Below are 16,161 nucleotides of genomic sequence, written 5' to 3'. Positions count from 1 at the left end.
CTCAACAGCTTTTTACTAACAAGGAGAGACCCCAGCCGGTATCTGCGGGTTTTTTTTTTTTCAACGTTTTGTTTTAATTGAAGCTTTATTGAATACTTCTTAGACACAATTACATTCACCATTACTTCTGTAACCAGCGTGCTGCTGTGTGACATCTCCTTCTGTTATCTGTGTTTGCGTGTCGCTTTGCGGTCTTGAACCGTTAAGACAGCAGAATGATGGCGGTGGCGTATGGACGGTCACCCATTAGAAAAAATCCAATGTAAGCAAAAAAAAAAATCGAAATTGAGCTTTAAGACCTCCAATGTAAACGTAGCTAAAGTGTCATATCTTAAGTGTTGTCCAACGAGAAGATCAAATCAACACATTTTCAACACACATCATCTTAAGGCACTTAACACAGTCTATTCAATCAAGTCATCCAAGATATTGTGACAAATTTACAAAAATGTGAGGATTGTACTAACTTTTGTAAGATACTATTCCGCATTTGTTCGTTGTCGTTCATTTATTGTGACTTTTGTCATCTTCAGCAAACGCAACATTAGTGTAAACGGCATATGACAACTTTTCAAATATTTACCTTCTTTTTAAATATTTTACATGCTGTTTGGTTTCTTTTACATAGAACGTCACAAAAAGGAAAAAATGCAATTAAAACGTGAATGGCGTAAGATAAGAAATAGTTGTCAGCTTCCTAATGGTGACAGCAGACTCGACTTTGAGCCTGTCGGCTTGGGCCCAATCTAAGGCGTCAGTCATGCTAAAACACAAGCTGAATTATTTTTACGACCTGCCGGGTTTCAACCTTTCGGGGGCCCAAACCTTCTACCTTGCATACATAAATAATTTTTAACGGCCGCGGATGTCCTGCGGGAGGGCGGTGGGGTCATGGAGGTGAAGATAACAGACCGTGCTTTTGGCTTAGGATGATGAAGCTATTTTTCTTAAAAGTAGTTTCTGCGGTTCCATTTTTGTGTGACTGGATCATTAATGGCAGCAGAAGAGTGAGTAGTTTTTAAAAGTGGTGGCAGAATGATCAAAAACTTAAATGTTTAGCTTTAACATGCAGGCGGTAGTTATCTGCACCTGAAATGTGAATCGGTCATTAAAAAAATCCGACCTTGCATACCATAACCTGGGCTAGCCTGAACTGTCCATCCTTGTCCAGATTTATGTCTGGATTAAGTGGATGGTGGTTTGTTTCCAGGCAGACTGTTGCAGAAGAACATTAATTTATTTATTTTTTTTACTCATTTTCTCCGATGGGAAAGTTTGGATTGATCCCTTAATTTTTTCCAACCGTCATACTTTTTTCCTTTTACTAAAATGTTAAATTATTGCACTTTTTTTTACTGCTGCATTTATTGAACTCGATCTCTTTTTAAAGTCTTTCTCACAGAAGTTGGATGAACATGGCCAAGTGTTCACCTTTTTAGCAGCTCGGTGAAATGAGCTGCCTCGGTTCCTCGCAGCACAGTGAGGAGTTCAAATGTTAGCTTTTCCATGCCTACGCTGCTAGATTACACCCGCTCCCCTCGTGGAGAGGTTTAGATGTTTTTTCGCTGATACTTCAGTTGCTCTCTGATAAGTCGGTGAGTTTAAAACTGGGGGAAGTGATAAACATAAAATCCAAATTTAATCAAAAGGTGTTTTTGCTCTTTGAACTTGGACCCTACTGAAAAAGTGTGGCATGCTTATGTGCTCAACCCCCTTTACTCCGATAACGTCAAATAAAACCCAGTGCATCTATTTGGCTTCAGAAGTCACCTCAATAATAAAGTCTACTGGTGCGTAACTTTGTCTCAGTGTAAGTCCAGCTGTTCTGTTTGAGAACATTAGAGGACAAACCGCATCATGAAGAACGAGGAGCACGGCCGGCAGGTCAGGTAGAAAGTTGAGGAGTGAAAACAAAGTTAGGTTGGAAAAACAATATCCTAAGTCTGCCAAATGCGTTGTGTGGAAGAAAACGTATCACTGCTCATCTCCCTGAAAATACATCCCCCCTGGGGAACATGGTGGAGGGGGTGTCATGATGTGGGAGTGCTCTTCTTGAGCGGTGACAAGGAAACGGCCTGACTTGACTGGATGATGATTGGAGCAGAATGCAGGAAGTAAATCTGTTAGAGGCTCCAAATGACTTGATGGGAGCTGAGGACCACCCCCACCCCCGCATGGGGTCATGGAGATTATATTCATCTATCCCCACCCAGTCAAAGTCTGGATCTACATCTTATTCTGAATCTGGGATAAGACTTGAAAAGTTCTGTCCTCCATGCTCTCCATCCAGTTGGCCTGAGCTTGAAGAAGAATGGGCATAAATCACAGTTTCTGGATGTGCAAGGGGCATCCCTTAAAAGATTTGGAGCAAAATGTTCTGCAAACTCTCGACTCAGCATGGATAAATACTAGTATTGCGCCAATGCCATTTTTTGGCCCCGATACCCGATACCTGGCTGTGCAATATTGGCCGATACCATCTGTTTGAAATTGATCTGTGTATATATGAAGAACTGCATACTACTTAGGGTAGTAGAACTTTTTATTGCCTACCTGGAATGGGTGACAATAGTTGAGTACACTTTCGGCTCTCAAAGGCCAAAATAGTGCAACTTTCATGAACTTATATAACATGTATAATACTAGTCGGCTGCGTTCCAGTGACATACAAACATCAAAATGGTATCGGTGCCCTATTTGTTGGTACTTGCCGATACCGATACCACCATTTTAGCGCTGGATCGGGGCCCCGTCCCATACTGGTATCGGTATCGGTGCAACACTAATAAATACATATGCACATGACACTTTAAAAAATATTTTTTTGTTGTTTTTAAAAAAAAAAAAAAGGCAAAAAGAATCCTTCTACTTCACAAGCGGGAGCTGCTTTGTTTCACAGGAAGTCCCAGTAAAATTAATTTACGATTGTTTGTGGAAAATATGGAAAAACTTCAAGGGGTGTGAAAACTTCAACAAGACACCGACGAGGGGGGGAGTGGCAGCTACAGACATCGGTGCCCAAGAGGGACAGGTCGTCAGTAAACAGCGGGGTGGTGAGTGCTGGGCATGGCCACACAGTGGTCATCATCTCCCCGTGGAGAGATCCTGCCATGTTTCTGCCGTCTGACCGCGTTGACTCCATCAGTGGAGCATGTAGGTCAGCAGAGGAACCACCAGGGAAAACCAGCAGCTCAGGAGAGTGGCCCATTACTGCACAGTGCAGTACTTTAACACTCATCATATTTCCTGTGTCTCTTCACTGCTTTTTCTTTTTTTTTCAGTTCTAAATTTACAGATATGATTGGGTTCTTAGTCGCTGATGTTTGATTAATCCGTTGTTTTTTTTGTTGTTGTTGTTTTTTGTTAACATTGGTCTCACGTGTATGCTCTGGGCATATATTCTAAAGAGCGTCCGCATTAAATGTCCAATTCATAAATAAAAAGCTGACGATATGCGGGGAGAAAAAAAGAGGTTAAAGAGGAGCTTAGAACACATTCTGCTGTTGCTGATGCAGTCGGAGGTGGCGGCAGGGGCCGTGGCGATGTACAAAAATATCCATCTGAGCTGCGTCTCAGTGGTTTGTCCTGAGAGCTCACAGGCAGGGATGTTTAAATCAGTGAATCAATATTTGTCATTCTGCCAGTAGGTCTCCCACAGCTAGGAGTAAAGAGATTAGTTCTGCTTAAGAGCAGACAGAATCACTAGATTGCAAGCATCATGAGTCATTGCAAGTAAGATGAGATTTATCAACAAAAAGAAAAAGAAAATCCAAAGGATGGTTGCCCAAAGAGTGCAATGCTTCAACATGTGTGTAAAGTGTCGGTGTTATGATGCTTTGTTATCATATTGTGTTAAAGCACTAAGGAGCAACCCTCAGATGGTCCTGATCCATCCGCACAGGGACGAGTTAATTGGAGCTTGACATTTAGCCTAGCCGTATGTGCTGTTGTCAACGTACATTTTCTAACATCTTCATAAAAAGGTTGGTTGAAACATAGACGACTATATAAGGACCCGATTTAATTTGGGACCATCATTTATAAACTGTTTCATCTTAAAGGAAGTACCTGAAGCTCTTTTGGGGGACGTGTTTCTAAAGGAGACTTTTTAAAAAAAAAAAAAAAAAAAAAAAAAAAGGTTTTTGGTGCTGAACAATCTTGTCACCAACAACACAAACTCTGTCTTGTTTACATCCAGATAGATGGGTGTGGAAAAATAATTATTCATTGTCTGGGTAATATTTGGCAGTGGTATCACAACGTGAACGTTTCTGGACATTGTGCGTTCTTGAATATGCCTCGATAGTTGATTGGATGATTAGGTAGCACTAAGTTTGCAGCCATTCTGAAACGCCGCTGGATTTCTGTATCTGTTCTTAATGAAAATTATCTTCTTTAGATAAAAACTGAGTGATTCCTTCGTGATTTCTTACCAAAGTATTAACGGTGAGTTTCTGTTCCCCCTGCATGTGCCTGGCCGCTGTTGGATTCGGTAATCATCTCTTGCCCCGATCCATCCTCCTCCCCGGACCAGACGATGAGGTAAGAAACCAGAATTTTGTTCGGTTCCGCCGCTCAGGACTAAATAGGCCATTTGTTACGGGAGAGGTGGCCTCCATTATCTCAGTGAAATGAGGACAATTTGTGGTTTGTTTGTGTCAGGGCATTTTATCCCTGATGGCTATTGCTGTTCAGCTGAGTTTGTGCGGTTTAGTGCATAACTCTTAAATCATGCGAACGGTTACAGCAGCTGAAAAGCTGTCATTCCTGCTGTGAGCAGCTTGCATTTGCTGCAGGGATTGACTTGAGATGCCGGAAATATCTGTATGAAAGGAAAAAAAACAATAGAGACAAAAAAAGGTGTGTCGACAAAGCCCAGATTTTCTTGTTCCTTCTCTTGTCAGGTGGGAATGTGTGTTTGGTTTTGTTGATCTTTATTATGCTATGATTGTTTCCAGTTTCCTTAGAGTGGTTCTGGCTGCCCGACCAGCTCAGGCAGTGTATCAGTTTAAAGACGATCAAGTCTGGTTATTTATTTTTGGGTCGCCTGAAGGCACCCTCCTCGCTTCACCTAACCACTCTTTCCAACGCCTCTGCCCGCATGCCGGGGCCTTCCAGTTGACTGTTTGACCCAGTTGAGGGGGATTAAAGGGGAATTGTTTATTTTATTAGTTTTAATCCCAAACAGCTCGGCTCGGCGGAGAGATGCGGCTCTGCGAGGGTGTGCCGACACTCTGGTTCCTCTTCCAAGGCACATTCCAGACCTTTGTGGCGAAGCTACTGTTGCGTCTTGACAAAGTTTCAGCGTCTGTCCCAACGCCCTCTCTCATTCAGCTTTGTCACGGTCGTTATTTCTCACACACGGCAAAGACTTCAGGGTCCCGCTCTGTGATTTCTGTAAGCGTGATGGATGTGCCTCCTGAAAGCCATCACCGGGTCCAGACTGACACGACCGGAGCGCCCTTCCTCTGCCACACCCACACCCATGCCTGTAAACCTCTCGGGGCTTTGGGTTGCGGCGTTGACTTCCAGCCGCACGCTGTGACAAATGTGGACTCTCACACAAACGCAGACAAAATGATGTCCCCCTGCAGGGGCAGTGCCAGAACCGGCTGGGTGTTTTTTTTTTGTTTGTTTTTTTGTGTGTGTGTGTCTCTTGAGGAAACTTCTCTGCAAACACACACATGGACACAATCCACAGTGTTACATTCCTCTGTGGCTTTTACGCAACTAGCCATTAGCTTCTTGTGCCCTCAATTGCTGCCTGCCTCTGCAAAGTGAGCGCATTCTATACTTGGACTTTATTAGCCCATTAGCTTGCTAGGATCTGGAGCGGATGCTAGTTTCCCGTCACCCACCCCCCCTTCAAAAAAAAACTAACACTGTAGCCGTGTCTGCTTTCCTCATTTGCTTTTTCCTCAAGTGTGCGATCGCTTATTGCTTTCATGACCAAACTGGATTGGCAGAAAGTGTAGATATGCAGCACCACACCCATTAATCCACTCACTGACATTTCTTTTTGACAGACGCATAGCGCACGTATTGTTTTAAGGAAAACACAACAAGTAATTATGACCAGCTGACTGACACACGATGGGTGTTGGTCCTGATTTCCTAACATTTACTGGCAATAAGCAAAAGACGAAGAAGAATAAACAAAAACTCAAGAAGCTCCGATCCTTCGCCCTGCATTGTCTTTTCTACATTCTAACTTTATCAATTTGTAATTCTATGTTATACAAGCGTTGAGTTGGTACGCTTGTGAAAAGGTCGAAGATGGTGAATTAGCTTAATAACGGCGGTTAGCATTATTAGGTATGAATAGCAGCAGTTTAGACCCTTATGTCTTATGCCTGGTTCACAAGGGAATATTTAAAATCTGTGGGCTGATTTTTCAAAACCAGAAAGGTTAGATCTACGATAAGCAATCGTAGATCTAAGGGGTTTGCTCGTACAGCGAGTGGTGTGCGGCCAAACGGCAAGTGCTCCAGGCCTCTAGGGGGAGCACTAAGTGGAACAGCTGATTTTCGACCTGTTGCTCTGTTAAAATACTGTAAAAGTGGAAGGCCTAATGTTAAAATGAATACTAACCTTGTTATGTCGTCTCTATCTCCACTTTTGGTCCCGTTTCAAAACAAACCTCCCATGTGCTCTCTCTCTCTCTCTCTATCGTTCCGTGGGGTCGAAAATCAGCTATTTCACTTAGTGCGCCCCCTAGAGGCCTGGAGCACTTCTGTTGTGGATTATTTATGCAGCGCGTTTTGTAGTTGCATTTGCTTTTGTGGTTTGTGTGCTTTTCTGTTTGCATCTCGTTTATTTGGTTGAATTTGGTTGTGTTGTGTGATTATGTAGCGCGTTTGCTGAATGCCGCACATGTGTTGTCAAATTAATGAAGTTGTTTTCTTAATTTGCTCGTCTTTTGCCTATTTGCACATTTTCTGAAGTTGCAGGGCGTTTGCACCTGTCAGCCACCGTAGACCTGACTGCTGTCTCAACATTATAATTTATCTGCAGTAAATTTCCCATTCGGAGTTATATATCTGACATGTTAACTATGCGTAGGTCCAACTCTTACAAATCAACAGGAATGAAAACTCCCCCATCACTACATTGAGTCTGTAGACATCATTCTGTTAGCAAGCAGGGAGACGGCACAGCTCTGTGGCGACGCAGACCCGGTTTCAGCCGGTGCCTTTGACTTTGACAGGCAGCGCTCTGGGCCGTGGCGGTTTGATGTGAGGGCAAACAATCGGGGTAGGGAGCAGGCACGCAACACTTCACTGAGTACAAGGCCACTGAAACACAACAATAAAGAGGATGGTGAAAGATGAGAGCTTATAGAGGGACTTGTTGTCAACATCAGATTCCATCATGTGTTCAGCAGTTTCTGTTGGTACTTTTATCCCTGCAGGAATAAAAGCAGTAGAAAAAATATAATAATCCCTGACACTATAGGCAATGCAAGCAGTCCTTACACGTCATTGTGATGTTTTTAATATTTCTAAGCCACTAGTCCTTTAAAATATTTCTAGCCTGCTTTGCAATATGGTGGATTATGTTTTTTTGTTTTTTTTAGTAGACTTGCCCCATCCAGAGAACTGCTGACACGAGTGTGGAGCAACCAGAAGAAACATGCCGTATCATTTAATAAACAGCAAAAACTGCCAACGTAAACAGAAAGGATAAGAGTTTTAATCGATGCATTCCTTTTTATGCAGTCTTCTACACAGACCAGTCTGAAATATCTGCTCGAGGATTTAACGACCGGCCCTAAAGCAGCCCTGTCTTGTTGAATTGCCCTGACGGCCTAACCTTGAATTCTCGCTGCTCCTGTGCCGTCCTCGCTCCGGTTGCTCAATGGAGCCTCGAGCTAAGTGGCCTAAATCTTCAGTTCTGCAGATGTCCTACATCGGCTCGCCTTTTGGCCTCAGCACTCTGCAGAGGTTCTGCTCAGAGGGCGACCTTAAGCATTCTTTGGTAGGAGGGCGACCTTAAACATTCTTCTTCTAGCCTCACAGAAGTGCCCCCCCCCCCTTCTTCCATTGCTATAAATAATATCAGGCCAGTTCCCATGGCCCCCACAGCAGTCCTGCCACTCACTTAGCAATGTGGGATACTGGACCATGAAGAGGGAAACGTTGAACTGAGAGACGGACGAGCTTCTGCTTGAAGTTGGAGCAGGTGTTGAGACAGTTGCAGACGTCGTCAAAGTGATGAGGCTTCATGATGAATGAAAGGTTTTTTTTTTTTTCACTTAGTGGGGGAGAGTAGATGTATAGAAGATATATCCAAGTCAAGAAGCACAGCTACAGCCTCCCATAAACTCACACGTTGTTCCTGGTGTTAATGTTTTTGCTCCAAAGCAATTGGCTGAAGAGCTGAGGTAACACTTGTTTACTCTCCGTTTTTTTTTTTTAAAACGACTTGTTGAAAATTTGGCTTGTAACATATTTCACTGCGGTTCCGGTTAATCTTGTGCGATAGAAACTTACAGAAAAAGTAGCTCCACAAGCAGCAGCTCTAACAGTCTCTCTCTCTCCTTGTGAACTTCACTGTGAACGGCAGAAAACCACATTCTTAAGAAAAACGTAGATTTCTGTCATCAACGTAATTTGCATGCCCTACACTCCAGCTTTACAAGTATTGTATGCCAAAATAAGTCTAGAGTTTTAAAAACTAATTTGTATTTGGCTAGTTTAAGGGTAAACACAACAGGTTTTTTTTGTTTACTGATATCCAAAAACCTTAGAGTGAAATATTCTATAGCGCGATATCTATTGGTTTAAACTTTTATGCCAACAGTCTTTATAGCTGGAGAAAATTAGATGCCTCAGCTGTTATTTTTTGATAGTCGAGAGTTAAACTTTACGAGTTAAATTTGAAATTCATCCTGTTGAAATAATGTTGTAAAATCAAGAGGCATATGCAAACTTTAAAGGGTGACTTTTCTGCTGTGCAAAGCTCCCATAGTCTCTATAGAGTCCCAGGGCTCATGTTTGTTAATGATGGTCATTGCATGGCCTAAAAGCCCGGATGTCTTGATTTTAATCTTTTTCTGCTTTTAGGGACAAGTTCAAAGCTGCTGTGAAGACACAGTTGGGCGTTAGACTGAAAACAACTGGGACGATATTTAAATGTCAATATCAGAAAAGCTGGTTAACAATTATTATTTTATAGTGGATTTTGTTGTGATGAACATAACGCTTTGGAGGGGATCAAAGCAGGAGATGAGCGCTATCCCTGTTCTCCGTCTTATTTCAGCCACTCAGCACAACAACGCTCTCCTCTTACCATTCTTAGTTCGATTATTAAATGGCACAGGAATTTATTGCAAAGAAAAGAGACCTGCGTGGTCCTCCGCTGCAGTAGCCTCTCTTCCCGTTAAGAAAACATTTCCAGATGCTCCCTCCAAGCTCTAGTGAGAGGAAATTCCAGGCAAGCCAAAAGGAAGAGCAGGAGAGATCGTGGAGATCTTCTTGAGGGCAAGAGATTGTTCATACAAAAATTTAAAAAGGACAAAGTGTTGAATTTAATATGTTCAGTGGAAAAAAACAAGACAAGAATTACTAAAATGTTGTGATTTGTACATACTTTGAGGGAAACCATCAAAGAATGTCTGATGTACAGAGAAGTGTATATAACAAGTAAAGACTGAGTGATAAGGCGTCGCACCCAGCATGCTAGGAGGAAATGTCCCTTTTTTTTTCTTTTTTTTTTGTTTAGGGTGGTGTGGGCTGGTTTAGCTCAATTTATCAGTTATGACATCTTACAGTTTTGTGAAACACATTTCAAAAGGCACTGATTTTCATCAGCGTCATCATCAAAGCATCAAGCAGCCACTCAGACACAACAGGTTCTTATATAGGTGATGGTATCAGATTTATGCACTTGTTGGGTTTGAAACGGCGTGGAATGTGTTGGCATGCTGTGACACGACAAAGGATGCAACTCGAACTCAGAGGACGAGTATTCTGGATGAGACGTCGGAGAGCTATTTAGTTGGGATCGTCTGATTTTCTTTGTTTCACGGTTTTCCAGACGGTCTTTAACAGGAGGATGTTGAGGCAATGAAGTACCTGCTCACCAGGTGTGAGCAAAGGGCTTGAACATAGACCCAAATGTAATCTGAGCGAGAGCAGTTGCTTTTTACTGGGATGTGTCCCTTTCTCCATATGTCTCATCAGACTGATGGTGTTTGTGTCAGAGAGAGAGAGACGGAGAGTTTGTCATTCCTCTACAGCTCACAGTTTTGAAACCAGACGCTGAAGCCATAACCACAGAACTGGCCACGATTATTCAATGAATATTTACACCCCCCAGAGTGGTTTTACAGGAATAGTTTGACAGTTTTTTTTTTGTGTTTTGTTTTTTTTTTTTTTGCTCTGAAGACATTTAATATATTTGTTTCATATATTTGTGGTTGCATTAGCTGTAAATTTCTCATAATGAAAAAACGGTGCACGCAATTAATATTATATCAACAGGTTACAGCCATCGTCCGACCTGCATCCCCACTGGGTCATATTATGTCTGTCCATCAATAATCAGTTTTACAGTCAAAAAAATCTAAAATTAATCTGCCATGATATCAGGACGAGAACTGGGGACCTCCACAAGTCCAGGTCATCGTTGGGTACGATTTCCAGGTGCTTGAAGGTCCCCTATTCATTCGGTCGGGCAAATATATGCAAGTTTAAACAGCATGAAGAAACAGGAAGAAAATACTACTCCAAATGAGACATAAAAAAATCTGATTACTTTTTTATGTAGACCATCACTTTTTGGAAACCTGCTGTGTGATCTTAAAAAAAAACACCCTGAAGTGTTTGGCAAAGATAACCACTGCTACAAGAGAGAAACCTGCATGCCTGAGATCATGATACCAACCATGGAGGAGGGGGTGGCAGCATCATGTTGTGTCTGGTGTTTTGCTGCATGAGGGACTTGTGAAATTCACAAAACACACAGAGCATCATGAAGGAGGACCAAAAAGCGTTGAACCAGTGGCGGCTGGTGAAAAAAATCTTGGTGGGGCTGGCCAATAGATTTCCCTGCCTAACCCAGTACATGCATTCAAATTAAAAGTCGGAAAATTACTACGATTCCACAATAAGCATTTAATTAATAAAAAAACATTATTCACAAAGGTGTTTTTGAGTTTTTGGTGTTTTTGTCTTATTAATCCTTTTCACAGACTCATGCCAGAGGGTTTGCATACATTGTACATGCACGTATATCATTACGATGCGAACATTTACGTCTTGACTTAAGTATATATCCTAATTTTTATTTATATAATGATTTAAGTAGAACAATGACTAGTGCAAAATTAAGTTGTATTTACCAGAGATAAGGTGTAGACTGCAAATTCTGTCATGGTTTGATGGCTGCCACAGTCGATTGGGAGTGTCTGCCTGCATCCTTGTCATTTAAATTATCCATTTCTTCGTCCTTTGGTAAACGAAAGAAACGTACATCCAACGATTTGGAATGCCTCTGTGTGCAACCGGCAGCACAAGAAGTCGTAGGCATTGTTTAAATTCCAAAAATAAACTAAAAGTACGCTCTAATTCACCCGTTTTGTCACGGTGGTAAGTGAAAACAGTACTGTTTTGCCGACCACCGTGACCTGGATGTAGCGCGAATGTAGCTCGTGACGTCACGCGTGAACTGGTCTATACACCTATCACAATTGATAGAGTCAATTAGTAGAAGTGTTTTAATAATTCTTATTACATGTAGCCACGTACTATTAAGTAAAAACTGACATTAATAATACTTTTAAAATCTATATATATTTTGACTTTTCACCTCCACATCTAGGGAAGGCAGCGCCCGAGCGCCCCCTATGGGCCAGCCGCCACTGGTTTGCACCCAGAAAGCTTAGGCGCAAATGGATCTTTCAAATTATAATACTGAAAACGTCTGACCCAAGTCAGCAATGCCACCAAAGAAATGCATATAAACTCTGAACCTTAGCCAGTAGAAATAATGTTGATGATTTTAAATCAAGAAATGTTTAGTAGGATTTAATGTTAGGCTGTTAGGGGGGGACAACAGATCCCCGCTTCATTCTGTACAAGGTAGCAACCTTTATCTTTCCAGTTTGTTACAGTAACCTGGAAAACATTAAAGCTCTTATCACTTATTTCTCTGATTTCTCAGAGTATCACAGAAATGACTCCTCGTTAAAGAGGAGTGGACCAGTTTCGGTTCAATCTGCTAGCTTAATGTCTTTAACGACTGCCCATTACTAAGGGGTGGACCTGTTTCAGTTGTATTTGCATGTTATCTAAGCCATTACAAGGCCTTTGTTTGGCAGTAGTATAAAGCTTGGTACTCCACATTACTCCAGACTTTTTGAATTGAGAAAGCTTCCTGGAGAGGAAGCGAAACGTCTTTAACTATTAAAAAACAAGTCCAGTTGCTTTGTTTTTTACTTTTTTTTTTGGAAGTACCACAGAAACTGACTTTTGTGTCAGATTACAGTACCTCTGCGCTCTTGCCCTATCTAGTATTCACTGTCCTGTAAGTGACAGTAAGTATACGACTTACTACTGAAACCTCACGACAGCTTTTGCGACAGACTCGCCACTTTGTCAGCTGGACATCAGGATGTCGGCTGACGACCGGCTTGTAGGTTCAGTCAGAGTCAGAGATGTTGCAATGGAGATGATCACAAACCAAAACACACTTGTGGATATGCTGCTTGGTGATAACCAGCGGCTTAATTGTTTTATACGGGTCAGCTCTAAGTCGGGCCCGGCTAATTGCTGCTACATGGCTTTGGTCTCCAAGCACGCCACATTCTGTGCGTCCCCACTCTGTCAGCGAGGCAGTCTCCTCAGCTTTAGGCGACGCTTACTCTCCTTCAAAGCAAGCCATCTACCAGCTTCCATACATCTTTGAGGGTTATTCTTATCTGATTTGAAAGCGTTTGAAAGTAAAAGCCTTAAAACTGAAAATGAAGTTACGTTTCCTGGAGAGCCGCTATTCCTCAGCACAAACTAACGGTGTTGTTGTAATAACAGAGTGAACATGCAGTAATAAGGGAGCTGCTTTGGGCTCTGGTCATCTCCTGACACGACGTGGCTTGGTTTTCCAGCAACTTTTCATTTGTTCTGCGTAACATTTTGTTTGTTTTTTCCAAACTATATTTTCCCTTGCTTATTAGATTTGTTTAGAGTCGAGACTGTGAGGTGGTTGCTGCGGCGAAGGCTTTGAAAAACGAACGGTTTTTGGGAGAACCAGCATATGAAAACAGTATTGTTGTCGTGGCTGGGTGTGGGTCTGAAGTGTCTGATGTCTGCCTGATTGAGAACCGGCCGCATACAAACTTTGTTACTGTGACATATGGGTTTCATTGAAGGATCAAAGAGCAGACATGTAGCTCCTGCATTACCCAGACTCCTTATGGCTTGAGAGCTTTTTTTGAATATCTGATTTAAAGAAAACACCTCTTGCACCTTCAGGCTTTCCTTTTTTGTTTTAAACCTAAACATAAGCATACTTGTGGCACATCATACTATGACCAACCAGCCATGCCAAGATCCCTTTTTATACCCATCTCTCTCCACATGTCTGCAAACTCGATGCCAAGGAGGTTTCTGGCTCTAAAATTAACCCCTACAATCTTGTATTTATTGGGGAACCTTAAATCAAGATCTGTGGTGGCAGACCTAAATTAGACCAGATAGGTTCCTGTTGGTTAGAGCTATATTAAAGACAGGTACTATGGAAATAACATGTCACAAGTTGAAGGCTCGCACAATAAATTTACAAATATCGCTTTAGATTTAACTAGACCTGCTAAAATACAGCGTTGTAGAAGCCCTGCTTTGTGGTATAGGCCAGTGGGAAACCATACATTCATTTACTTTTGCTCTGTGGGAGGTTACCTTAATTACAGGTATCTGTCTTACCATTTGTGACTCTGTGCCTATAATCTTCAAAAGTTGAGAAAACCCAAAGACTCCCATAACTGTATGGTTTATGGGGCTGACCCTATGGGCAGCTGATGACTTCCTTATTTTACCGGTTTGTAAAAGAGAAAAAAAAAGAAATCCACTTGCTGAAAGATAAAAGCTACAAGAGTCTCTTCTTAGGAAGCCTTGCTCAACAAAATGAAATTAAAAAACAAGAAAAGCATCTGGTATTTTGAGCATGTTTACAGGTTGTCAAGAAAGAGCAACTTATTGGTTGGAATCACCTGCTCGGAACTTTTCTTCTGTTTCATTTAGTCTTTTTCACACCAAAAATTGATAAAGTAAACATTGTTTTTTTTTTATGTAAAGCCTTTCATGTGGAGCAAGGCCAGAGTGGTAAAAAGAGTAAATATTTAGTGGCGTCAAAGTGCCCGTTAGTGTCATATTTCTCCTTTGTGATAGAAAAGTTTATGTTGGGTTGATCAAATCAAGTCTCGACTCCAAATGCAGCCTTCCCACCTTGTCTGCAAAGTTTGGGCTTAGTAGTATTATCCACTTATGGAAAGAAACAAGAATGGAAAGTTAAAAGTGGAAGAAAAATCTTTGCATTTGCAGATTATATTCCCTAATCCATTGTGTGAATGATGGGTCCTATATTCTGTCCTTTCTTTGTCTTTCTTCCTTTCAACCTTCCTCATATACTTTTGTCATCCATGCCTCTCTTTCACACTTTCTTCTTTCCCTTCATTTCTTCCTTGTATACTCCCTTTCTACTATACTTCCTTCTGTCTTCACTCCTTCCTGAATATCCTTCAGTTTAACATTCCTTCCTTCCTTGTATACCTCCTTATGTTTTTGCACCCCCCCCCCACTCCAGTGCTTAATGTTTTCCTTGGTTTCTTCCTCTCTTGTGTAATTAATTTATTCATTACCACTCATTCTCTACTCCCTACAAACCTCGTTTCCTTCCTTCGTTCCTGCAAACCTAAATTATTTCCTCCCACCCTTTCTTTCAGTCCCCGTTTTAAAATAAATGTAAATTGCTGAGAACTCTGGAAAATTCAGTCCTGGAAAAGTCTGGAAGTTTTACATGAATATTATGTAGGAAGCTGGGATAAAAATAAAGGTTTAAGTAGGCTATAAAGTCTGAATAACTATAATATATTAACTCTCCAGACTAAATAAAAAAAAAACTGTTTCCAGTCTTGTAACACAAGAACCAAACCCCAGCTTGCGTTCTGACTGAATAAAAAAATTTTCTGAATGTAGCGTCTTTCAGATACTTCAGTCTCATAACACCTTTGTCTTTACAGCAGACCTCTGGGCAGGAACACTCAGCGCTCTTGCATTTCTACACCTGTTTTCTACAGCCAGCCGCGCTCTTGTTTTGCTCATTTGTGATAGTTATTTGTCACGAATGGGGAAAAAAAAAAAAAAAAAAAAAACGGGGATCTCTCCAAAGAAGTTTGCATTGATTTCACCTTTATTTTACAAAGTTAATAATACTCAGAGCATTTAGAAGTTCATGTTTAATATATTATATTTGAGAGTTGGGTCTTTGGTAGTGTTTGTGTTATCTTTTGACATGTGGTCTGACTACAGAGATTATAGAAAGCCTTTATAGTGATTACAAAGTGCTGACGTTGGTGCTCCCTGGAAACGGTTTGTATTTATTGTTATTTTGTCAGGAAGATCAAGAGACGTTCCAGTATTTAAAAGTTCAAAGCTAATAAAAAGGAATACTTTATCACTTTTATTTTATCTCTCATCTACTTAGCCAGTAATGTAACATTGTGTGAATGCTGCTTCAGTAATGATCAGAAAATAGTGAAAGATGACAAAGATCCTGCGTCAGAACATCTTTTTTTGTGGGGGTAAACTTTGAACTTCTGATAGAGCATTAATTGTTTTTCCTGTAAGACTATAAGAAGAAACTTTGTAGGCGGACAGTGAGACGTAGCTCTGACACCATGTTTATCTAAAATTACTTTTGCGGCCTTTTCCACTCAGTGGCTTTGCTTGTCACATTGTTTTCACTGCGAAAACTACCACATGAGTGGCTGTGGAAATGATATCTTGGCTTTGCCAGCATCCCAAGACAGCACAGGCCAATCCCTGTTGGCTTAAAGAAAGCAAACTTAAGACAGCACAGTAAATATCTGTCATCATAAAACACTCTTCACAATATAATACAAGTTTGCAACACATGTCTCAGAACGCTGACAAAAGTTGTTAA

The 16,161-nt window shown here is 41.3% G+C and overlaps 1 protein-coding gene across 2 annotated transcripts in view; it reads left to right on the top strand.

The window, feature by feature from the left end:
- sept4b (septin 4b) overlaps positions 1–16,161 on the top strand; it is a 52,449-nt gene that overhangs the window by 2,412 nt on the left and 33,876 nt on the right. For both annotated transcript variants that reach the window (XM_036150301.1, XM_036150304.1), the window contains exon 2: positions 4,535–4,542. In XM_036150301.1, coding sequence (XP_036006194.1) covers positions 4,535–4,542 — 8 coding nt within the window. The remainder of the gene's footprint in view (positions 1–4,534; positions 4,543–16,161) is intronic.

The sequence above is a fragment of the Fundulus heteroclitus genome, chromosome 18 (genome assembly GCF_011125445.2).
Source record: "Fundulus heteroclitus isolate FHET01 chromosome 18, MU-UCD_Fhet_4.1, whole genome shotgun sequence".
Taxonomy (NCBI): Eukaryota; Metazoa; Chordata; class Actinopteri; order Cyprinodontiformes; family Fundulidae; genus Fundulus; species Fundulus heteroclitus.
Note: the sequence above shows the minus strand (reverse complement) of the source record. Positions and strands in the feature narration are given on the sequence as shown.